Here is a 26,490-nt window from a genome sequence, read left to right as displayed (position 1 = left end):
TTGTGACGAGCGACACGACTTTAAAGATGGCAGAAGGTAGTGCGGGTGATCGACCGTTGGAAGGAGACGACGTAAAAGTTCGCATCGTCGCAAACCACGGCCTGTTTTACGGCAACATTCTTAACGTGCCTCGCTCAAAAGTGTGACGTTTTACACCTAACGAAGAAGAAGAAGAAGAAGCATCTGCTGTCATTGTCATTGTCATATGCCAAAATACTATCAAGTATTGATTGCAGGAATGATTTGTTCTAACTTGAAGCATTATAAACTTTTAGAACATTATTTATTGGAGCTATTTATTCTTACTCTTTGGAACTGGATGTCTGGTACCCAAATTGAAGTTTTGAACAAAATTCTAATGCATCAACACTTATTTTTTAAATTTCTAGAACAAGGACAGTACAACTAGAATATACTTCGCATACCCTCAAATGGTTTGCCATTTTTCATCAGCTGCCAAAGATTCGCCATTTGAGATAGATGACCATTATATTACATACGGAGTATCTATGGTTGGTATTGTTTCTGTACTTCTGACAAGAGCACTTGTTTGTAAGCAATGTTAGAGAGGAGAACCAAGTGCCTTAAAGAGGAACCAGTATTTGCTGAGTCTTATTTGTTTCATAGAATGTGTAGGCATGACCATGTTGATGCTTTCGATCTTATCCCATTAATAACTGTTTGCCTGGCAATTGAGAATGTGTATCTACTTGATAAGAAAGTAAAAGAACAAATAGACTGGCATATTGATAATGTAAATTTATCACCTCCCTGTAAGGCAATGATGACTCATTAACATGTAGATTCATCTATCAGGGTTTCTTCTATGAGTCCGACACTGAGCATCTAATTTGTGTCCGACACTAAGCATCTAATTTAAGTCTGACACTGAGTGACTTATTTCAGTCTGACAATGAGCATCTAATTTGTGTCCAACGCTGAGCAACTTATTTGAATCTGACACTGAGCAACTTATTTATGTCTGACACTGAGCATCTAATTTGTGTCCGACACTGAGCGACTTATTTAAGTCAGCCACGGAGCAACTTATTTGAATCCGACACTGATCATCTAATTTGAGTCTGACACTGAGCATCTAATTTGAGTCTGACACTGAGCATGTAATTTGTGTCTGACACTGAGTAGTTGGTAATTAGAGAATTTGGAGTAATTTGTGTCTATGTAATTTCTTCTACTAGTCTCCCATCCATTTATTAGACATAGATATGCTTAATTAACCGTTGGATTGGAATACAGAAACGTTACCACTGGACTAAAGTGGACTTGTGATTATACATGTGTCATGAGTATATCAAACAACATTTTAACCAAAGACAACGTCGAACACAAAGAGTGGATCTTACACTGTTACTTGCGGAAAATGGACAGTGCATGTGCGCACTTCTTTTGTATTTTCCCGCACAAAGAAATTTTTAAATTGCTGCAAAAAGTTACAATTTTTAACTGGACACATTTTTATTCCTAGTTAAGCCAGCGTACAATAGCGATATAAGATACATATTAGCGAGGAGTCAGTGTACAGTCACTTTTGACTTTAGTGAACCATCAATTTAAATCGTGCATGTGCTAGGAATTGTCATGTAAATAACGATTTTAATAACATCCCTATGTATTCAAAATGTTGCTTTTATTCTTTCTTTTTTCCAAAATCTCGGGGGGGGGGGGGGGCAGCTGCCCCCCTTGCCCCCCCCCCCTCCCCACTGGCTACGGTACTGCACAATCATTTATACTATCCATATCAAGTGTAAAAGTCATTTGCTGATTGGCCAGTCATTAGAAAGGCCACGTGCTAGGCTTGTAAATAAACCAATTGAATATACTGTTATACCTTGATATGAATGTTACAAACGAGTGTAGCACACAGAGAAAGTGCTTTACTTAAGTATTACTGGTTGTAATAATTTTACTTTGTGACTGTGTTAGTTTGCCATTAGTTGATTTGCCATTGTTGTAAGATCTTACCTCAAACACATTATTTCAAAACTCAAAACAATGTAAACTAAACAGTAAACTAAAATACAAAGAAAAAAATTTGTTTAAAGTGAAGAACACATTATGACATAGCCCTTACTTTGATATTGAGATAAAGATCATTGTTTCAATAATATACATACATACGTACATACACACACACACATGCATACATACATACATACATACATACATACATACATACATACACAAAAACACAAAACTATTATATATAATATATTGTCAGTCATTGTAAAGCTTTAAAAGCTAAATTTTATTGCTATTGAAAGAGATGAGATACAGTCAGGTTTCATCTGATGTGAATAAAATAACAATATTTTGATTTGCCTTCATGATGTTCAGTTGATATATTCAATACTTTCAGAACTTGTGATGCCCTCATCTATGAGTCTGTGAAGTATAGGTCTGTGGATTTCTTTTGCAAATGGTTTGACCATTCCCCTCTGATCAATCTCACCTGAAATGCAAACATTAACAGTAATTAAGAGTTGCCATGATAGTTAAATTTAAATTTTAGAATGCTTAGCCAAGTGGTTACACACCACCATGACAGAGAGGACCCTGGGAGTAAATGCAAGTCTTTTCACTCTCACAACACACAATAGTGTATACACTACCATGGCAGAGAGGACCCTGGGAGTGAATGCAAGCCTTTTCACTATCTCGACACACAATAGTGTATACGCTACCATTGCAGAGAGGACCCTGGGAGTGAATGCAAGTCTTTTCACTATCACAACACACAATAGTGTATACACTACCATGGCAGAGAGGGCCTTGGAAGTGAATGCAAGTCTTTTCACTGTCACAACACACAATAGTGTATGCACTACCATTGCAGAGAGGACCCTGGGAGTGAATGCAAGTCTTTTCACTATCACAACACAGTGTAGTATACCACCAAAATTATCTGCTGTCATTTTCATATGTCAAAATACAAAGACATGTATAAAATCTGGCCACTTTCAAGATCACACCAGACATATCTGTTCTAACAAGCATTCAATGTGGATTGTGGGTTATAGCAATATTGAACAGAACTATCATGGCTTTTGGAATCTGGTGCAATAAGAAATCTTTTTGATTGATCGATTGCTTGATTGATCGATTGATTGATTGAAAATTGACTGATTGTTTGATTGATTGTTTGATTGATTGATTGATTGATTGATTGATTGAAAAATTCCAAAAAAGATAGCCACAAGTACAAAATGAACTTACCATCAAGTACCATTCTAGCAACAATTGCACATGGAAAGCCGACAGTCTTTGCCATAGCAGAGAATCCATCGGGATCACCATATACTACCATATCAATGTGATGAATGAGTTCATTTCCAGTAGGTTGTCTAATACCTACATCATTTCTCAAAATTATCACATCTCTCTCACCAGCACCTAAAATTTTTTTTGAAAAAATTACTTTTAGATAGGATATTTTATATTAATTTAACTGATACAAGGCTCCATATTGGCTATTGGATTAGTACATGCATGTATAGAAACAAACTAAAATTTATTTAGAAGCAAACATGTGTAACGAGAGTATTATTTTTTCAATCTGACAACCAATAATATATTCACTGAAAATTGTCAAAATGCCAGTAATTAAACATTGTACATGTTGATTAGTGGTCAACTTTATCCAGAAGTAGTATAGTAACATGTTGACATCGTTATTGTACTGGGTCACTGATGTTTGGGTGTGGACCCACACATTAATTTGATTGGATTTATTGTGTCATATTTTTGTACAACTACACGGCTATGTTTACCCATATATTGGTGATTCAATACTGTTTAGGGTGTATAATTTTATGAGTCTTCTCATTGTATCTAACGGAACAGTTTAAAAAACAAACAAAAAAAACATTTCAGTTGCATTTAGTGCAGAAATGTTACCTATTTGGGTTTCTAATTGCAATCAGTTTCTCTTGTCATTGGATTATGTTCCTGTGTTTTCTGGAAAGGTTAAATGTTGATAGTGTTGTATCTTACCATAGGAAAGTTGCCGGTCCAAGTAGTAGGAAATGGTGTCCAAAGGTGTGTTTCTCTTGAGTACTGGTTCACTTGACAGTAGACCCAGCCTAGTTAAGGATAAAATCACATATTTGTCATAGCAGATCACAAATATGTACATAACTTAATTTGTAATTCTGATGTGTGTGTGTGCATGCGTACATATGTACGTACGTGCGTGCATGCATGTGTGGTGGGGGTTATGATTTGTGGGGTTTTTAATACATAAATCAATATACAATGCATCGACTACTTACATGACAGTTTGGATTAGGCCACACAATTTTAATACAAGTACATGACCAAATGACACAGAACACTATAAAATCAATATGCTAATAGTATCTCTCCAATATGTACCTTACTCCAGGTTGTAATTCTTGTGTGTATGTGTATGTCTGTGTATGTGTGTGACTGCATGCATTCTCTCTCCCTCTCTCTCTCTTTGCATAAATGTATAACACACTCTAATACATACACAGTCATATGTAAATACTTCTTCTTAGAACTATATGATTTTCTTCATCAAATGGTGCCTTCAACCTCTGCTTTGATAGACCAATAAATACTTATAATATATCACTTAAAGGGGTGCTAATTTAGAAAGGGTCAATTTCAAACATTAATTCATACCTGATAATGCCATCTAATCTGTTTTGATCACGTCCAACTCTTTCATAGATAGCGTCTTTGAGAATGTCAGTAGATGTGTCGCTATGTATCCCCAGAAGGACACACACTAATTCTTTCTGTAGAGACAACAAGATGATGTTTAGCTCTCAACATCTATTCGTGCATTACCATATACATCAAATATCAAGATGGACCTTGAACTTGACTTAGTTTATAGTCACTGGTTTTCACAAATTACTCACATGTATATCACATACTCTTCTGGATCCTAACAAATAGTGCACATTTTTATAACATTTTCCCTGTGCTCAAAGCACTGCACAATGTTTTATGAAACATAACACACTGTGGCCTTTAACAACACAATTGAATGGGTCATGTATACTTCATCTCCCTGGCAACCATCCAAGTGAAACTTTTGTTAACGATTGAATAGACAGATGTTCAGTACTGTCAAACTGCTATTTTTTACCAATAACTATTAAAATTACCAATAAGTATTAAAATTACCAAAGTTGACCAAATGTCACAAACTATATAGAGCTGAAACATGTTTTGTACATAAGATATACAAGTACCATTCATGTGTATAAATTATGTAATTTTGACTTTCCTGACATGACACTAATTTTCATTTAAAACTTTGGGCTATGTACAGCTATCAACCATTGGGTAGTATCATAACAGAATACAGAGAACAACAAAAGGTATTTATCCTCAATCAACAACAACAACAACAACAACAACAACACCAACAACATCATCAACAACAACAACACACCACAAAACATCATATATTTACCACATATAGTCTAGTCACAATAGGGCTGATGACATCCGAGTGTTTGAGACAAAAGCTATACTCGTTTCAAAGTAGATTCCAAAAAAGGTAACTTTACTCTACTACTAATTACATTGTATTACATTGTAATTACATTGTATTCATGACCAACACAACTATCAAGTGCTGTGCTCAGTTCCAACCAATCTGTGTGTAACCATGAACCTATCCTACATTAGGTACACCTAAACAGCTGCAAAGTCCAAATGACTTGAAGCAAAGTGTAAACACATGATAACTATGATTCTTATACTTACCCATGTAATAGGACCAGAAGTAGGTTGGAGAGCACTGTGGTCATTGGCATCTATCATACCAATTAACTGGAGGCCTTTAGCAATGGTAGAGTAACCCTACAATTAACATTTACACATAAACCTCATTAAAACAAAAGCACTTATCTTTTGCCCTGTGAGGGCGCTAACACACCACAATATGATAATATGTTGCAGTTTAATAGCCTGTAGTCTGTAGGATATACTGTGTCCCAGCAATGTCCATGGGCCTACCTCTCTCAGACCTGATGAGTGTGTAACAGCACAACATATCTTACAGTTTCAGAGTCTTGTGCAAGCACATTTGCCTTTCTTTTTTTTATGCCAGTTCCTCTAATAAAAGTTGTCTAAATGCTGCAGATATAGTTACTGTTACTGCAACCCTGGCAATGCTAGAGAGAAAGCCACAAAGATTTGGGATTTGATTTTTTAAATATTTTGTGTCCAAATAGAACATTTTTATTGGTAACAAGTAATCCTGAGTCTATGACCAATCATTCTTGCTTGATTATCATCTTGGCAACTGACATATCTATGTATGCAAAGTATATGAGCATTTGTCTGTTTTGTTATCTACAGCTACAGAGGATAAAAACTACATACTCTGTACCGAAGTGTTCCACGTAGAATTGTGTTGGCAGCGTGAATACCATACTCCTCCTTGTATACAGTAGAGTCTCTGTTTGGTAATCCTTCCAGATTGAAACCAGGAAGAAAGTTCATATGTTCTACATTGTCTAGGAGTGCACCCCCTGGTGGAATATGAATAACCTCTCCATCTTTCATGTACTTGGCTTCACCCATTGTGTTTAACAATACGTCACGGGGGCTCCAACTATGGGAGAAAATTAAAGGAGAACAATCGCAATCAGCACCTTTATCAAGCGTACAACACTTTACTCATGCAAGCATATAATATAACAGGCACTAATTGACTATTTTTCAATTTATTTTACACACAGAGAGACATACATATGCCTGCACCCTACAAACCTGTAACATGTGCATTCACATGCACTAAGTACAGACACACACAAGTAAATAGAAATCCAGATGCAGTACGCACACACACACACACACGCACACACACACACACACACACACACACACACACACACACACACACACAGACAGACAGACAGACAGCTTCACACAGCCAGATAAGACACATAAACACAGACATATTATACAGTACGTGACACACACACACACACACATGTACACACAGACACAGACACAGACATGCACAGACACACACACAGAGTAGAGGTAGGTTTATACAACTCACCTGAATTTGTATCTCAGAGGATTATCAGAATACTCGGGTGCTGGCAATCCACCACAATAAGATATAAAGGATGTGACCTGTAAAGTAAATGAACTGAGAAAAATCACCACACATACATACAAGTATCATTCTAAAATAGTAAGATGCTAGTTTGATCTACAACACGACGTACCATATATAGAATTCCGGACTGTGTACTTTGCTTAGCATACTTTAATATGTACACTGATTTTCAATAAGTTGGGAGTTAATAATTTCATTAAAGTTGCACCCTGTACATCTGATGTTGGGTTCACTGCCAAGTGCAAGCTTAGACTGTCTCATCAGCATGTTGGCATGGAAATCAACTATATATCAAAAGGATAAACTTACAGTTTCGTCATGAGTAGCGGCTTCATCAAAACATTTCATGGCCAACATATGATCAATTCCTGGATCTAGACCAATGTCAGTCACTACAGTAATCCCAGCATCCAAAGCACTATGAACATAAGATATACAGTCAAAGGTCAATGAAAGGTCAATTAGGGTCACACATTAGATTACCATATCAAGAACAGGCAAACATATAGGGTCAAAGTTCAATGAAAGGTCAATTGAGGTCACAAAGACTAGGTAGATATGGTGTATGATATTAAATGATGAAATATACCAATATGTTTTGAAAATGATGAATGTTTGTATTATCCAACGTTTTAAAATATCATCCAAGAATTACCTGTGATATGCAGATCTTGTAACTACGTGTTCTCATTTTATGACAAATGACAATCATATCACCTATACTTTCCCTAGTCATACAAAGAAAACACTGAGGAACAATATCTAACAAATGGTACGTATGCCCAGTAAAATCTCTTCTTCTTCCTCTTCTTTCATATATTACTCAACGTCTCATATCAGACTAGGATGTGGTGTGTTCAAAAATGTTGTATTAGTCCTTGATGTATCTGTCTCTTGTACTCTGTTCAAAGTTGTAACTGTTTGTTTGAATTGTTCTGGTTGTGTTTTCTTCCTTGTCTCTGGTTATGTTGATTATTTTTTGTGGTACTATTTTTGTTCCTGGCAGTGAGTCTCCAACTGTCCTCCCAATGGCTTCGTGTAAAATACTGATTCAAGTCTCACCTCTGATGAAGTTCTGCCATGGCTGGTGTCAGATAACTTGCTGTTGTCAGGTTAGTCTTTTCTTGGATGCACATCTTTAGCGCAATTGGATGCAGAGAATATGGCAGCAGACTGTAAACACAAAACATAAATTATTGATTTAGTTACAACGATTTTAATGAATTCTGTACCACTATAAAACAGCAATAATATAACATAAGAGTTTCAAATCTGGGATGAATATCAGCGATATTCTTGAGGTTTGAGTATAAATGCTTTCAAAATTTTATAACTATGTTGGTATAAAATAACAAGATAGATAATTATCTTATGTACCCCAAATTAATGAGAATTACAAGAACAAAGCATAATGACTTCAATTTGTTGATGAAGTCCTTGTTGGAAGGATGAAAGCTTCAGGTACAGCTTTTTTAAACTTTTTGTGTATGAAACTGAAAAATTTATACTACGTATATAGTAATACATGAATATAGACAACAGAAGAACTGAATTGAAGAAAATTCTGAATTGCAGACTAGAAGAACTGATGCCCCTGTCCATGGAAAAATGTTACTCTGGCTTGTGAAAATGAACTGATTACAAATTGAAGAAAATATTGCGATGGAGTAAATAAATAGATAAAACACACTTTTTGTCTCATTGAACATTGATGGATTGTGTATTTTTTTTACCTGATGACTAAGTCATGATCTTTAACTAATTTCTGTAGAAATCCTACATGTTTCAGTACATCTACATCATGAGCCACAACATTGGGATACTTCTCTGCTAGCTTCTCAGCTTCAGAACGTATTGCTGAAATTGTAACAGAGAGTGAATGAAGATTTACTGCTGGGGCGAGTCACTCTGTGACAGAATGTAGATTTAGTGCTAGGCAGCCAGGTCACTCTGTGACAGAATGTAGATTTAGTGCTAGGCAGGTCACTGTGACAATGTAGATTTAGTGCTAGAAAGGTCACTCTGCGACAGAATGTACATGTAGATTTAGAGCTAGTGAGTCACTCTGTGACCGAATGTAGATTTAGTGCTAGGTGAGTCACTGTGACAATGTAGATTTAGTGCTAGGTGAGTCACTGTGTGACAATGTAGATTTAGTGCTAGAAAGGTCACTCTGCGACAGAATGTAGATTTAGAGCTAGGTGAGTCACTCTGACAGAATGTAAATTTAGTGCTAGATAGGTCACTGTGACAGAATGTTGATTTAGTGCTAGGTGAGTCACTCTGTGACAGAATGTAGATTTAGTGCTAGGCAGGTCACTCTGTGACACTAGAATGTAGATTTAGTGCTAGGCAGGTCACTCTGTGACACTAGAATGTAGATTTAGTACTAGGTGAGTCTCTCTGTGATAGAATGTAGATTTAAGAGACATCCCTCAAATAACACAATCTACAAATAGCTTCATAAAATGCCCAATATTTCATCTCATCTCCCTCCCCACTCCCTTTTTTTGCAACAATCTATATACCAGTCTCATACACCATACACTATCCTTGACTTGTGACAGCTGAACACTCCTGTCAATCCCCAAGACTTCTGACGATAAAATTGATGATTTCATGCATAATTCTCACCAATAGTGACTGCTACATTTCTGTCTCTAGATAGATATTCTATAAGAGGTGACGATACATAACCAGCTCCTAATACCAGAACTTTCTTCCATGCTGAGATCGACGGCACTTGGATTGCCCGGCGCCCTCTGTTGACAATGGACACAAAAAAAGTGTTAAGTAAATGTATTACGTGTATTAAAAGCTTTTTTTTAAGCTGACAAGAATTTGAAGTGATAGTGGCTGAGTTTACAGGTTTTGGGTTCTTTTTTTACTCCAAAGGGTTTACAAAATACTCCTGATCGTGAATGATGTCAAGGTATACCTTTGATGACATTACAAATTGTCTTCAGGTATTCTTAGTATTAGGCCTAATAAAAGAATTTTGTGGTTCCGGTTACACTCAATTTTAGAATAGGTGGGATAGGTAGATTTTTTATTTGATTTTATTATGTATATTTTGTCTGTGTGAGTGTCTAGGTCAGGTTTTCCATTGTTTTCCAAATGGTCTCTGTGTTATTTATTTCTTCCTATCAGATGTAAAACCATTACAGATTGGAAGAACAGTTTTTACGTGAGGTATTAAAAGGGGAATGTGTGTGTGTGTGTGTGTGTGTGTGTGTCTGTCTGTCTGTGTCATCATTTTCTAAAAATCGGCTGGCTCAATTGTAATGAAATTTGGGTTATCTAATCTTTAGGGTAATAGCTAGACCTGCTTAGGTTTTGAGCCAGATCTGTTAATGTTTAATTAGAGAAATTTGCATATTAATGCAATCAACTAATTACGCAATATCTTAAGACTGCATACTTCAATTTCAATATAATTTAGTATATTCGTTAAACATAACAACATACATTTGTCCTATAAAATTCGTCGATGTATCTTACAGCGTTAATGAATAATTTGCATAATTAATTATTTTTGGTAATTAGGCTTTATCTTAAGAATACATACTTCAAATTCAACATAATTTAGTACATACGCTAACCATAAGAAAACACATATGTCCTATCAAGTTTGTTGATGCACCGTGCAGTGTTAATGAATAATTTGCATAATTAATGATTTTCGGTAATTAGGCTATATCTTAAGAATACATACTTCAATTCCAATATAATTCAGTACTGTACACACGTTAACCATAACAATCGCATATGTCCTGTAAAGCTTGTTAGTGTACCTTTCAGTGTTAATGAATAATTTGCATAATTAATGGTTCTTGGTAATTAGGCTATATCTTACGACTGCATACTTCAATTTCAATACAATTCAGTACATACATTAACCATAACAAATTGTGTATGTCCTATAAAATCTTTTATATAGCTTAGTTTTAATGAAAAATTTGCATAATTAATGATTTTAGGTAACTAGGTTTTATCTTAAAAATGCAAGCTTCAAATTTTGTATATTACATCAACCATAATAATACGCACATGTCCTATGAAGTTTGTTGCTACAACTTTTTTCCTTTAATGAGTATTTTGAATAATGAATGATATTCAGTAATTAAGCAGTATCATACACTCTACATACATTAACCTAAGAAAGCACGCTTGTCCAAAAAACAAAGCCTGTTACCATAGTTTTTTTAGTTTAATGAGTTATTTGCATAATTAGTGATTCCCTTATGGGAGGCATTCAGTTTAAATCTGGTATTTTGTCTTTTAAGTTGATGTCAGTTTCCACATCCACTATTTCTTGTGAGATTTCACAATTTTTGCAATTCTATTAATTTTGTCTTGGATATGTTTAAAAAAAGTTTTGTGGTCGGCAGTGAAAAGCTAGGTGGGGTCGGGTGACCGGAACCAAACTATTATTTTTTTTAGGCCTTAGTGAATGGCTTAACATGGCTTTCCTTCATATTTTCCTACATAACATACCAATTTTGTTCACTGACTCATTTATATGCCATGCCTAAATACCAGGTATAACATCTGCTGGTAACAAACAATTGTTTACAATGCGTCAGTAAGTACAAAAATTCTTTATAATAAGCAGGAAAAATTACCCCAGAAAAAAGTACGAAAATGGCTTATGTTCCTTTAATCAGAAATATATAAACTTGGGTTATGACCCTTTAAAGTGACCATATGGATGAGGATTGGATATTTATTTTGGATTTTTAATATCTAAAACAATTTTTAATATCTAAAACAATTTTAATATCTAAATCAATTTTATCCATATGACCACTTTAATCAGAACTTCATAAAAGCAGCACAAATGGTAGTATTAATTTAAAAATATTTAGCAATTTCATCTTGTTATTTTGAGATGTATAGCATGTGTCATATTAATTGGTTGAAATAGAGATTTTTTTTAAAATATAAAAAAAAATTCACTAGATGTTATACTCACATTTCACGTTTCCTTCTCAGGTCTTCGATATACTTGTATTTTGGAGTAAGTTCACCATTGGAACATATGATAGCCTATGGAAATGATAGAATGTGACTATACTAATAGAGGTGACAGTGTTTTTTGTTATTTTGTTCAGGGTGATTAGCAGGTAAAATCTACCTGAGGTTTCCTGGCAATTTACTGGGGTTTCCCACCAAAATAATGGTACATGGAATAGAAAGCTTCGCAAACTTTACCGGAATTTCCAAACTGCAGTAAAAACACTGGGTGATATTAGATAGGCATTGGGTCATTATTAGTGACTTTAATTATACTATTTAGACATGAATATATGTTGTATATAGTCAAGGTGAAGGGAAGTTTTGACTGTGGTGAGTTTTCATTCAAATATTATCTAAAGTTAAAATCAACAGTAAATCACAAACATTGCAGTAAAAAAGAGTTTTGTTCCAGTTGTCTTACTATTTTTTTGTACAGCCATCCTACCAATTGTCAACAGTTATTTACTCATTGCAACATATAGTAGAACTAATGGTGAGATTAGTGCTCGTCACTACATAAAGTTGTATAGAAATCCGTGTTATTTAAAGGAGGTGATTTTTTTTTCAAATTTTACTAAATCTAGAAAATATAGAAATGATACACAATTAAACGAATCTATAATATCAAATGAAAGTCACCTACATTTAAAACTTTTCGGTTATCCTGGGTGTTTCTAAGTGGTGAAAAAACTAAAACAAAAGAATTCTATAATTTATTTAAAACATGTATCAGAATTTGTTTTGTCTATCTATAGAAAGCAATAAAACCATGTTTTTTTTGTGGTATTTTAGACTTATATATACTCACATCTCTGACAACTGGTGACAACTGAGATTCTCTTTCCAAAGGAAGATTTGCATCCATTGTTGCCTGAGGAAATTAACAGAAGTAAAATGTTAGAGATTACGGTCTCTGCTCCAGTGAGAGAAATTGTATAAAACAACTACTTGTACATCTATGGGGTAATTTTTATAGTCATTTTTATTTGAAGATAATAATATAGACTCCTGAATATTTATATTTAGCTACTGCACATACATGTCTGATGAGTTCCTTGAGATGATGCGTGTACATGATAAGGGACATAATCTGAACACTGTCAGTACAAATACTTCAAAAGGAAATTATATTTGATAAATGTCAAACAAAAAAATTGTAAATGTAAAAGTAAATGTCACCAACCCTATCTACCGGTATACAAAACTTTTCAGTTCTTCAAATCACACTTCAAAATTCTCTTATCATGTTTTTGCCAACTTGCTTATTGTACGCTTACATTTACTGACTTTGTGACTGACAGTATTTTGTTAATACTTTAACTCACCATTTCTTCTACGTAGGTTCGCAGTAAATTCCCAAAGAAGTCTGTAGCCTCTCTTGGTAACTGTGCTGGCATATTGTCAATGGAACACACCAAGACCCCTTCACCTGAAAAACTACAACACAAACATAGCAAAAACAGAACAAAATAGTCAGTGTTTACACTAGGATTTGGAAAACACGGTAACAGAGGGTGGAAACCAGGCAAAGCCGATTCCAATACTTTGTACAATATCCAAGAATGAATGTTCATAGACTCTGGGTTACTTACTACTGAAAATTTCTACTCAGAGTCAAAATATTTCTTGGAAGTGAATGAATGTGTTTTGGTGGCAACCCAGTAAAATACCTAAGGAACAGGAAGACTTTACACACTTATTGTCCCTCAAACACACTGATATGGAACCCAGTAAAATACCTCAGAGATACTCAGAACTACCCATAAACAAAACACTAATGATCTTTGAGAATCACACATTGAGGCTACTTTCAAAAGATCACAATTAATAGCATACGGTATGCAAAGTGTATGTTTAGATATTCGTGTACAAAATGTGCCCAAATAAGGAATGTATAATTATGTAATGTACTGGTGAGACTCAGATAGCAAACCACCTTCAAAGTAAAGTGCTAATCCTTTCACATTTTTTTGGGCTGGATACTTGAATTTAGCCATAGTTTAAAACGACACTTCCTAAACTATGTTATTTATTTTATCCTTGCTAAGTCATCAGGTCGGTAAAGCATAGGACTATAACGGTTCGTATTGCACGACCAAGACAAAACGGTATGACATAACAAACAGACAGTTTGACCATGGGTTATACTTCCATGGTTTGACAAAACCTGTCAACCAGGTCAGGCAAAACGTTACTCGCAGGTAATTAGAATTTTAGGATTTTAGTAGCAAAACTGTAAGACGATAACAATGACGAAAACAAAGTAGTGTTATACTGTATAGCTGCTATATCTCATCTTTGTGCAAGGTTCAGTGATATTGCTTGGTGCATGCGAGAGAAATGACTGGGTATATTTAATTGCAGTTTCGAATTCCCCCTCTAGGCGCAAATAAATCACTTTTGAATGTTCATAGACATCACTATTGTTATATAAACAGAATGTCTATGGATATCTTGATTTCCAGCTACCCCCCTCTAGGCACAAATGAATCACTTACCTTTCTGTCTTGAAATGTTCATGGACATGATCACTAGTATTGTATAAACAGAATGGTGCTTCAATACTTGTAGAGTAGTCAATGAACTCTACAGAGCCTTCAGGATCGGCTGAGATATCACATATAGCTAGAAGACGATGAGGTAAACCTGGGCATCCTTCACTTGTCTCTGTCTTTGGACTAGTGTGACGATCTAAAAGTGCTGCGGTGTCTTCATTTATGAGTAGTCTTGGATGAGTGGGTGCCCAGTAAATACCATTTACCATGACTGATGCCCAGGGTGCATACTGAAAAACAATGAGCAACAACAATATTAATACATTTTGTGTAATATTGCATACCTGTATGTCACCTTTCCTTAAATGAGATAATGGTACAGACTTACAATGCTAGAACCTAGATATTGTAACCTCCCAAGGGAATACAAATCTGTGCTGCCCCTAAAGTATATAATCGAATCCTTCACACAACAAACCCTGTCCTATCAGGTCCCCATTTTACACAGCTGAGTTTACCCAGTGGTTCAAATATTCCATTAGCACTATATTTTTTTCAAATGATGTAACCTAGAATTTATTTCAATTCAGCCATTTACACATTATTTCAATCACTGCCATTTCAATCATAAATGGAGAAAGAGGTCTGTCAAATTTCCTGGCATAACTCAAACACTTCTGCTTTTAGAGTGGCCATATGGATGAGGATTGGGTATTTATTTTAGATTTTTAATTTATAAAACAATTTTATCATGGCTTCCTACTTGAAAAATCAAATGTGAAAACATGTATGCTAAATTAAGTCCTTGTTTGTAACTCAATACATTGCAAAACAAAATAAAACATGTAAAATGTTTATTATTGTACATAAAATATCAAATTTTTACATTATTTTTTTTTTTACCTTTTTGCAATTTATTGAGTTACAAACACAGACTTAGTCACTGTTGTTTGATATTGATTTTTCAAGTAGGAAGCCATGATAAAATTTATTGATAAATTAAACGTCCAAAATAAATACCCAATCCTCATCCACATGGCCACTTAAATACCGGGTCTCATAAATGACTATCAAACATATATTCTGGTTGGTCAAAACCAATGGATACTATTTTATCAACTCACTCTGGAACTGAAATTTGATGCATAAATCTCCGGATGTTCTTCAAACTCTGAGAAGCAAAATCCTCCTCCGTTCTTCCTGTACAGATGATCCTCCATATCAATCACGGTGGCATACATTGTTTTATGATCTAGAACAAAGGAAAGAATAGCTGATTTACAAATTAATACAGTTTTAATCACCTTTGCTCCTAAGTACTTATTACCATCAAATAAACCAAATCATGAATATTTATATATTCTGCTACAACTAGTAAAGTAACGATGATGCGTTTGCTTGAACAAAGTGAGCTTCATGCAAAGAGAATTAGGTAAAGACAAACAAGATAACTGATACAAAGACGACTGTCGATGCCTCTGATAGAGGTTGATGCAGATTTCATCAGTTTTATGTTATTCATGTTATTGTTTTGCCTGTTAAGCTTATCATAGGGATGCATGGTGTCTATCATGTAGTCCTTGTTAATTATATCATCCTCTGGAAGAGACAAACATGTACAACAATAAGAGTTTCCCCAAAAGGAAACATTTTTCTATAAGATCAATCAACTTACTAGTCTCGCTGCCAGAGTATCGTCCCTAATCTGTTTATGTATGCCGAGCGGCGAAGCCGCGAGAAGAGAGGGATTTGTCGGAACAACCAGAATATGTGTTTGATAGTCAATTCTACGATAACAGTCTGCACCTGTCCTTTATGAATATCAGCAAAATTAAACTTACATGAAAGTGACAAATTTTATTCTTTTTTATTCTTGACATTTTACAGAAACTTTAGTACACATACAAAAATACTGATTGGCATATTTTCTATATTTATTTCAGATCAGCAAATTTATGAGTGTTACAACTAGGCAGCAATTATCGCCACTTTTGCTTCCATCATCAACATCTACTTGTAGGAGCAGTGCATGTAAGAGAAGAACAAATAGTAAAGAGACAGCAATCCAACTACTGAGGTCAATGATGGACATCTCAATACTGACTGCAGACAACCTGCATGAGATCCTTCTACCAACTGACATGTCAAATGGATTGTCAAAAATACCTGTACACACAATCTGTACTGCTCAAGACATCTCACCAAAGTTCAGGGCTTATTACTTTTGGATATGACTCACATTACTCACTGGAACCAAATCAAACAGGCCTTTCCAAAGGACAACAATCAATCACTATAATTGTCTACTAGGGCTATCTGTGGAATTAAGGAATTTAGACCAACTCAACTGGATTTTGTGAAGGCCAACCAAACCAAATGGTTCTTTTCAGAGCTACAACCTCGATAAAGAAATATTCCATACCAAACCAATAAACATAACATAAATGTGTGTGTGTGTGTGTGTGTGTACTACCAAAATAACTTAATGATGTGAACAAATAATGTTTATTAAAAACAATATAAAAATCAGTAAAAAATGAAAAATCCTAATTTCACAAAAAAGTAGATGTATGAACTTCTTTCATTTAAATTGATTGAATTGTACATCCATAAGCATGTACTGGGGGACAAAAGAAACCAAAAAACCCAAAGCCTTTATTAATGAATAAAAGTAAACATTAAAATATAACATTTGCATGATAATATGAAATTGAAATAACATGTACATACATATCTATTCATATATTACAGGCCCACTGTACACTGTCAAAACAATGCACACAGGTTGTTCTATATACTCCCTCAAAAGTATAAATATAGTACTAAGTAATACATGTACACACACGTCTCTATATACATGTACAAGTAAATGTACTGTATCATATATAACTATTTTTTTTCAAAAACACGTTTTTATTTTCTCATGCATACATGTTAAGTTTGTTTTGTATGTTTATTTTATTATATATTTATTTATTTATTTATTTATTTATTTATTTATTTATTTATTTATAGTGTGGTCACTGAGTTTCTTGTGATATATATGCAAGCAAACAAAGCATAAAACAAAAACAAAGAAAATGAGGTTTTAAACCCCAACTGTTTGGGTCATCAGTTGCTATATTTAGTATGTTCAGTATTCATTTCCATTGGATAGCCCCCCCCCCCCATATACTTACCTTCATCAATGTAGCAATACCCTGTCAATGTTTCAGTAGAATTTGTTTCAGTAGCTGTATTCAACTGTACAAGTAAAACTTCGTTGAAGTAGTGTCTTGTGACATGACCAAGGTTATGTATCATGTAACCTTACAATATTCAAATTTCAACAAATTTATATATTACCTACACTGTCTCCCCAAGAAAAAAAGGATCCATGGTAACATTTCTACACGGTTCAATCAAAGAGGTGTTCTATTTCTGTTTTTGCACCCAAAATCAATATCCTCACAGTGAGTGCTGTGCCTATTGCTCTAAGCAGAGTTAGCTAGCTAGCTAGAGGTACTGGATGTCATGGTCAATGGATAAAAAGTCTGGGATGAACAGGTACTGATGGTAGCATATTAATGAGTTCTATTTGAAGAGTAGTTCTTTCCTGTTTCTTTATTGTATTGACATCTCTCTGAACATCTAAAAGGCACTTTTTTCAGCAATAATATTTGAAAAGATAAACTTAAAAACAAGGAGATACAGCCGCCCCAAACCAAGTCACCCAACACCCGAACACTGAAACAGTACAGTATGTTCATCATGTCGCCCTAGTACGGACATGGCACGGATCATGATCGTTTCATTCATAATTAACATGTTTGTCTAATTTGTATGCAAACATGATGAAATGTTTGAAGTGTCATTTAGTACTTTATAGGGTCTATTGGAAAGTTCAAAGTCTCAAAACATTGATAGAACTTTTTCTGACAAGGAACCAATTTCCGGCAGTAGAGTTTCTTCAATTACTCGGTTTGATGGCATCATGCATTCAACTGATCCCTCATGCCAAGTTGTACATGAGACCAATTCAGTTATACCTCCTCTCACAATGGCGTTCTATTGTTCATCCCATAGACAAACTGATTAAAATGGACCCAATACTTATCGATACACTCAGGTAGTGGGTAGTACCAGACAACTTTTCAAGGGAGTTCCCTTATATCATCCATCCCCAGAGAGCACTCTGTTAACAGACGCATCACTCCAGGGGTGGGGGCACTACGGAGACTTGATTGCATCAGGAAAACACTTTCCATCAACAAAAGCACATAAAGTGGTTGGAGTTTAATGGCAGTGTGGAATGCCCTGAAGGCCTTTGTAAAACACACAATACAACAAAGGGTACTGATATGATCCGACAATGCAATGGTAGTATCATACATAAATCGTCAGGGGGGAACTCATTCCCCATCACTGTGCATGCTAGTGTAGGAAATGAGTCATTGGTGCATGAACAAGGGTGTAACCCTAGAGCAGCTCATATTCCAGGGAAAAAGAATCTGATTGCAGATGCCCTATCCATAAACCGCATGATCCCTACAGAGTGGCCTTTGAACAGAACAGTTGTGAAGGAGGTCTTCAAGAGACTGGGCAGACCACTCACAGACCTTTTTGCTACAGTAGCAAACACTCAACTACCAGTTTTCTATGCCCCGCTTCCAGACCCAAGAGTGGAAGCAGTAGATGCTCTATCAATTTCATGAAAGCACCTATACCGGTATGCCTTCCCACCAGTACCTCTAATTCCTCGAGCACTTGAAAAGATAAGCTCAGAGTTGATTGCACCAAATTGGCCCAGAAGGTCATGGTTTCCAAAACTACTAGACCTCCTAATAGACCTACCACTCAGATTACCAGAGAGGGAGGATGTTCTATCTCAACCCAAATCGAAAGTTTATCATCCAGACCCAAGTGTAATGTAACTGGTTGCATGGAAATTATCCAGCAATTGTTTGAGAAGGGTCTTAAACAAAAAGCTGCACAATATGCAAGTGGGCTAGAAGACAAAGCACCAGACAATTCTATGATAACAAAATCAGGACTTTTTTATAGTTGGTGTCATAAACAATCTGTTACTCTCAGCAATCCAAGTCTAGGACAGATTGCTGATTTCTTAGTTTTCCTTTTTGAGGACAGATCTCTTTAAGTCAGAACTATTAGCTCCAATTTATCAGCACTCTCAGCAGTGTTACCAGTGATACAGGGTGTTAAAATAGGTAGTCACCCTGCATTTTCTGCTCTTGTGAATGGCTTCTTTGTTCAGAGGCCTATTAAACGGCAATCCGTGGCACCTTCCCCTGGTCTTAGACAGCCTCAGGGGCAGCCCTTTTGAGCCTACTCAGTCATGCTCTCTTAAATTCTTGACATAGAAGACTGTTTTTTCTACTAGCAGTGGTGACAGGTCGTAGACAAAGCGAGTTGCATGCTTTATCTGTTGAATCCAATCATATCCGCTGGAAACCAAATGGGGTCAGTTTAATACCACACCTGCTGTTCCTAGCTAAGAATGAGTCTTTAAACCACACAGGCACAGCTATCTTTGTCCCAAAGCTCACAGCCTTTTCACCAGACTCTGAGGATAAGTTCTTATGACTTTACAGAGCATTAAAATGCAAATCTAATGCCCATTATCCAGCACATCAAAGCTCTATCTATCGCTGGATAAAAGGAACTATTTTCTATGCCTATAACAACCAGGACTGTACAAGGCGTCAGTTACACAGAATTACTGCACATGATACAAGAGCGTTAGCACCATCCTGGGCATTGTTTAATGCTGTTAGCACTGGTGACATCATGAAAGCTGCATTCAGGGCATCACCAACTGCTTTCATCAGCTATTACCTGAAAGATGTTGGCATGGATGAAGCTGCCTTTGGTTTATCGAGCCTAAGCTCAAGAAGCAACAATTGTATCCATTCTGACTTTAGTTCCTGCACAGCTTACTCTTTGGAATTTGAAAGTTATAAATGTGTTTCTCTATAAATGCACAAAATGTAAGTGATGTAAAACATGAAATTACTCTCAGGAACCCAACGTTTACAAAAACTTTATTTCCCAAAGTACAGTTTGTCCTACATTAATTCTAGCATTGCATACATTTACCTAGTTATGAGATGCAAAATCAGTATGAAAATTGTTTATGTAACTATATGAACACTCCTGTCTGCTGTATGTTCTACTTTATGCAAGGATGAACTACAACATAAATATATTTTAAACCTCACAGCTTGTTCAAATAATTACATCTTCATTTGACGTAATTATGAATTTATCATCATCAACAACAACAACAACAACAACAACAACAACAACAACAACAACATCATCATCATCATCATCATCATCATCGTCGTCTTTCTTGTAAATTTGGTATGTACAGTTACTAACAATTTCTTACCTCCATATTTAGCCACATATTCCAAATCTGCTGGTCGTACAAATTTGTGTGGAAGTTCTTTGAATATCTCCTGGGCACCCTGTTTATACCCAGATGAGAGAGAAATAAATATTGAATTCAACAAAATCTAACAGAAATTTAATGTTGCAGATTATTTTTTATCAATAATGGTGAATGCACCTCAGAAATAAACTCTTTAAAACATTGCTGTTCATTTATTTAAGTAAACGCCAACCCCTTCTCAGGTAAAATCAATAAAAAAGTCTGGGATCATCACACATATTTTTGGAATAAATATTAAAATTTATTCATTTTACAATCCAATATGGCTGCCAAATACTGTGTTTATTCTATGGGTAAATAAAAGATTAATTATTGCCTTGAAAACAAGATGGTGAATCCCCAAATTTCATTTATTATTTCAAAAGGAACAGGAACAAGCTTTTTATATGCATGATTTAGTAAAGTTTAGAAAGAATTCAAGAATTTTGATTTTCAGCGAAATTTGTCCCATGGTGCATTTTACCTTAACTCCAGATAAAAACATGTAGAAGTTAATTTTAATTTAAAAAAAAGAAAAATAGATTAACATATATATTAAATAGCCAGTGTTATGATGAGCCAAAACAATTGATACCCTTACGTGTTTTAACCAACTGACCGCTTACCCATCAAATTTAAGGTGTTCCAATGAGAAAGAGACATACATATATATACATACTGCCAACTTTACCAGAAAACTAGCATGGGGGAAGTCAAAGGTCAAATGAGGCCAAGAACAAAACTCTTACCTGAGAGACATTACCAGCACCAGTGAAGACAAAGGTCAAAGGTCCTATAGATTTTGGCATCAGTCCGAGTGCTATTTCATAGCCTGCATCTCTGACAGCTTGTTTGGCCATACCACTATTGCGATAGTTGTGAGCTGAACCTATATGCTGTATATGAAATACATTACGGTTTGTATAAAATCAAAGTATATGAAATAAACTTACGGCACTCCCAAAACACTATAATTTCTTACAAACGAAATATAGAGGCAATAATAAACATAGGGATATTGCACATTTCTCTGACTAATCATGATTTAGTGGGGAGAACTGTGTTGCACATTTTGAAATGTAGAAATTTCCCTGACATTTTATTGCCATCGGATCATTTATAAGGTATGTCCTAAAAACAGACTAACAGACTAGAGTTCAGTCAATTGAATGTTTGAATAGGTAGACCATAGACCATGAATATTTTTGAAAACACAGTAAACATTACATCTTAAAAATATATCGTTCATTGAAACGTGCTCCGCTCGGTAACTCCGATCATAACATGGATCACTTGGTTCCCGTCGTACAGACAACAACTTAAACGCAGAAAAACAACAAAACGTCTTGTTCCTCAATGGACAAAAACTGTCATACAACAACTTCAAGGCTGTTATGCGAGTACAGACTTTGACATATTTATCGAAACTGCGGCTGACCTTGATGAGTGCACCGACGTCATCATGCCTATACCAAATTTTGTGAGGAGTTGTGCATTCCGAGGAAGCTGATGAAAACTTATCCTAATGATAAACCCTGGTTTGACGGGTCGGTTGATACTAGTATTCAACTCTGTGCAGATCTGGCGATAGTTCGGTTATGAAGAAAGCAAAATATGACGTAGTGAAGGCAATCAAACACGCAAAGCGACGATATCGCGATAAATTAGAAAACGATATTTCTGCCACTGACACACAAGAACTTTGGAAATGCGTCAATAGAATCACGGGCTATAAACCAAAGTCAAAATCAGCAGCAAGTGCATCGTTTTCGTTTCCATGTAAATGTATTGTATGTTCGTTGTTTTTGTTTTTGTTTATGCTGCGTGCTTGTCTGTATCTCTCAAAACCAAGACGTACTTCATTATATGTGCAGTGGTGTATATATCTGATAAATAAACATTATTATTATAATAACTCAGCTTGTCTCCCCCGTTAATCATGCTAAAATAATATTACAACATTGAATGCATGGAATTTACATAAACTATTATACCATGAACAAGCCAAGTTGAACACGTTTGAACAAACAATATGTCATTCAATGTCATGGTAATGTGTGTCTGAATAACTGCTTCTGTGGTGCGCAAAATATAAGCTAAAACATTTATTGGCATGTTACATTTCCCTATTTATCAGTAATTACACCTGTGTTGGTATGATTTTACATTATTTCCCAATATTTTTCGATATTTAGCCAGAAAATAATCATGACCTGAAATTTCTTGTTTATGGACTTGTAGTGACAATGCCCCTTAGGTCACAAGTATTTCCTTATAGAGACATGATCCCTTATGTGGCAAGTATTGTCCTTGTAGTGACAAGGCCCCTTAGGTCACAAGTATTGTCCTTGTAGTGACAAGGCCCCTTAGGTCTCAAGTACTGTCCTTGGCTGAATGAAGACAAATATTGCCGAATAGCACCTAATCATATATTTACCATATAAATATTGCCGAATAACACCTAAATTATATATTTACCATAAATGGAGTATGGTGACCTAATCCCAGCAATCTTAATCCTATTCCATGGAGTATATTGATCATTCCAGCAATGCCGGCAAATTTACCAAAAGCTACTAAACGTTTACCAGTACTGTCTACCATCTTTTCATAATCCACTAAACGGATATTCTGAAAAAAAAGAAAAAAACCAAAACGTGTCCTCTTGTGACTTTCCCATGTCTGGTTTATATTTGTGTCTGAAATTCTGTCCTCATGGTCAATCAATATGTGCACCTCTACTACATGAATTTGAAACTTAAGTCATTTAAGTGCTATCAAACAGTGAGAGTTGTTAATGCTGCAACATCCCGTGGGAAAAGGCAACTCCCATAGACAATCATAAGGTGGGCGGGGGCACACTGGACAGGGGTATTTTTTTGGATCTATGAGAAGTATTGCGAAAAGATACTTTTTTATAATTCCCAGAAGAGCCCCTCATATCATTTCACAAAGTTGTCAACCCGCAACCCACCACCCCGAGTGGCCCCCATTTCATATAATACCAAACTAATCAAGGGGGTATTGCCAACAAGGTACGTGTACTAACATGAATACACAGAAGTTAGTGCCTGTAATTTATAGTGCATATTATGTGAAATTTAACAAGTACTTTTTCCAGTGTTATCACATTCTCAGGAATTATTTCATTTCATGTCGAAAACGTCATTCTGCATGAATTTCCTGGGATAATAACCATTTCCAAAACTTTCAAGAAATGCTTAGAAATTAAAGGAATCTCATAAACTTGGAGTGTAAGTGAATTGTATGATGGGGTTTTTATCAATATTCTACACTCACAGAAAGGCATATAAACAAAGCATCCAAAAAACTAGACAATTTATTATAGCAAACTCACTAGAACACAATCATCTTACCTTCTCTAGCATAGCATCTAACAACGGCATGTTTTCTTTCTGAGCTTTGATTGTATGTGAAAAGAAGGCATACGATTTATTTGGGATAAGTTTTTCAATCGGTACTTGTTTGACACCGATGATTAAAGAAGCTTCCGTGATGTCTTCCTGGACTACCGCTCCTGCATTCTCGTATTCCTGGAAAGGGAAAGAATGATGTCAAGTAAGACAGGCAAACAAAAATCTTCCTTTTCCACTGAATGTATGTGTCTGACATTGTGTCCTGTATGCCAATTCTCGGTACTTGCAAATGGTGTTTTACGTCACATTAGGGTGTTGAATTTTGGGTGTGGACCCAAATATCAGTTTTTATTGTATCATATTTAATAGTACAGCTGCACGAATACATTAACCCACAGATGATTCAATACTGTTCAGGATGAATAATATTATAAGTAGTAAAGTCATGATAGCTAACAAAACAGTTTCAAAAAAACATTCCAGTCTCAACTAGTGCATATTTAAAGTCACTAGTTAAAAACTGATAATAGCCACAAACATTTACTACAAGTAAATTGTCATCCAAATGGAAACAACCTGTTACAGCTAGACAAACTCTACATTGCCTTTATTGTATTTCCTTCAAGATCCTGTTGTTGTTGTTTTTTAAATTATACCTGCATAGGGTAAGCTCGTCTGTTAGAAGGCTGCACCAATACTTTGATACCGTGGCTTGTTATTTCCTGGACATGCTTTGGTCCGATTGCTGCTCTTCTCTCCCACGGTGTCCCATCTTCACGTCGTAGTGCAATCACGAGGGGTCTTTGGGGTTTTCGAGAAAATGATCGGTCAGCATGGATTTGGGTGGCAGTTAATACTGTCCTGTATAACTGTTTTGTATGGTTCTTCCACATTGTTGTGTACTATTGTCTCACACCTTCCAATGATTCAAATTTGTTGTGGTTTCTAGAATATAGAATTTGTAAAGTGCATTTGCATACAACTACACGATAGTAATTGACCTTTTTTTTACAATCTCTAATTTATTACACAATCCTTTGGCTCAAAGCTTTGACAAGGAAAAGAACTTGAAACTCACTATTCATGAAGTGATTTAATTATCTGACACCAAATATAAAATGTTCGTAAAATGACATTAACAAGTCTGATGTTTTTTGTCTTTGATAATGTCTTGTAATATTTATAAACAGAAAAGAAAGTTCAAAGGAATTGTTACTATTGATTGTCATGGAAATGGTGTATGAAAGGAGTTTTCATGTAGCTTATAGAATATTTTTGATACATAAGCCATGTTATTCATCAGCTGCAAAATTCATCCTAACTTCAAATCAGAGACACTATACAGGATCTCCTTTTTAATTCGTAGTCAGAGGATTTCAAATGTTAAGACATTTTCATGTGGTTACTTTATCACGCTGCAAACCAACATCAACTAGAAACCACTCCAAAAACCACTGAAATTATAGGAAAGTAGATGACATTACCATTCATGTTTCATGTATATTTTTGTTTTATTTTACAGGCAGAACGTCTGTATCTAATATTCAAGGCATCAATCAACTGCAACACTGTTTGTGGAGATGTTGTTTCTAAAAAATATGTGTTGACTGTTGTCAAGTTGCTATGACAGCAGTGGGTAGCTAGGCTGAGATCACCATTAGGTGTTGGACGGATTATCAACACACAAGTCATCAAAGGAATATGAATAAAGGAAATGTATCTGCATCAACTCTGAACACTAAGTCTTCTGAAAATATTGAAAACAAGCGTTTTTTTTATTTTTTATTTATTTTCAGTAAACATTTCAAAGTGTCACAACAGTGAGATATAGATTATTATGTCTATGATGCATGACACTCGAGTATAAATAAATAACTTGCAATAAAATATCCTGATAATCTGAATGAAGTACCATTTTTCATTTGTTTGACATATTGCTACAAAGGGTTATATACTCACAAATGTAGTAATGTTGTTTCACGATATAAAACATTCTCTGTACTTTCATTTCTTGTAAAGGTCAACTTACTTTTA

At 35.3% G+C, this 26,490-nt stretch overlaps 1 protein-coding gene across 1 annotated transcript; it reads right to left on the bottom strand.

Annotated features, from left to right (window-relative positions):
* Positions 1–2,351: 2,351 nt before the first annotated feature.
* Positions 2,352–25,349, bottom strand: LOC144436828 (alpha-aminoadipic semialdehyde synthase, mitochondrial-like). The gene is made up of 21 exons (XM_078125689.1): positions 25,113–25,349; positions 24,457–24,633; positions 23,558–23,710; positions 21,829–21,975; positions 21,038–21,116; positions 15,771–15,898; positions 14,650–14,936; positions 13,477–13,588; positions 12,960–13,022; positions 12,108–12,181; positions 9,766–9,894; positions 8,866–8,994; positions 8,195–8,305; positions 7,442–7,550; positions 7,070–7,146; positions 6,385–6,616; positions 5,764–5,859; positions 4,666–4,781; positions 4,012–4,100; positions 3,235–3,411; positions 2,352–2,470 (listed from the first exon to the last, which is right to left on the bottom strand). The coding sequence occupies exons 1-21, from the start codon at positions 25,347–25,349 to the stop codon at positions 2,352–2,354; spliced, it is 2,841 nt and encodes a 946-aa protein (XP_077981815.1).
* Positions 25,350–26,490: the final 1,141 nt, after the last annotated feature.

Source organism: Glandiceps talaboti, chromosome 1 (assembly GCF_964340395.1).
Source record: "Glandiceps talaboti chromosome 1, keGlaTala1.1, whole genome shotgun sequence".
NCBI classification, from domain to species: Eukaryota; Metazoa; Hemichordata; class Enteropneusta; family Spengelidae; genus Glandiceps; species Glandiceps talaboti.
The sequence above is the reverse complement of the archived record's forward strand: the minus strand, read 5'-3'. Positions and strand labels throughout refer to the sequence as shown.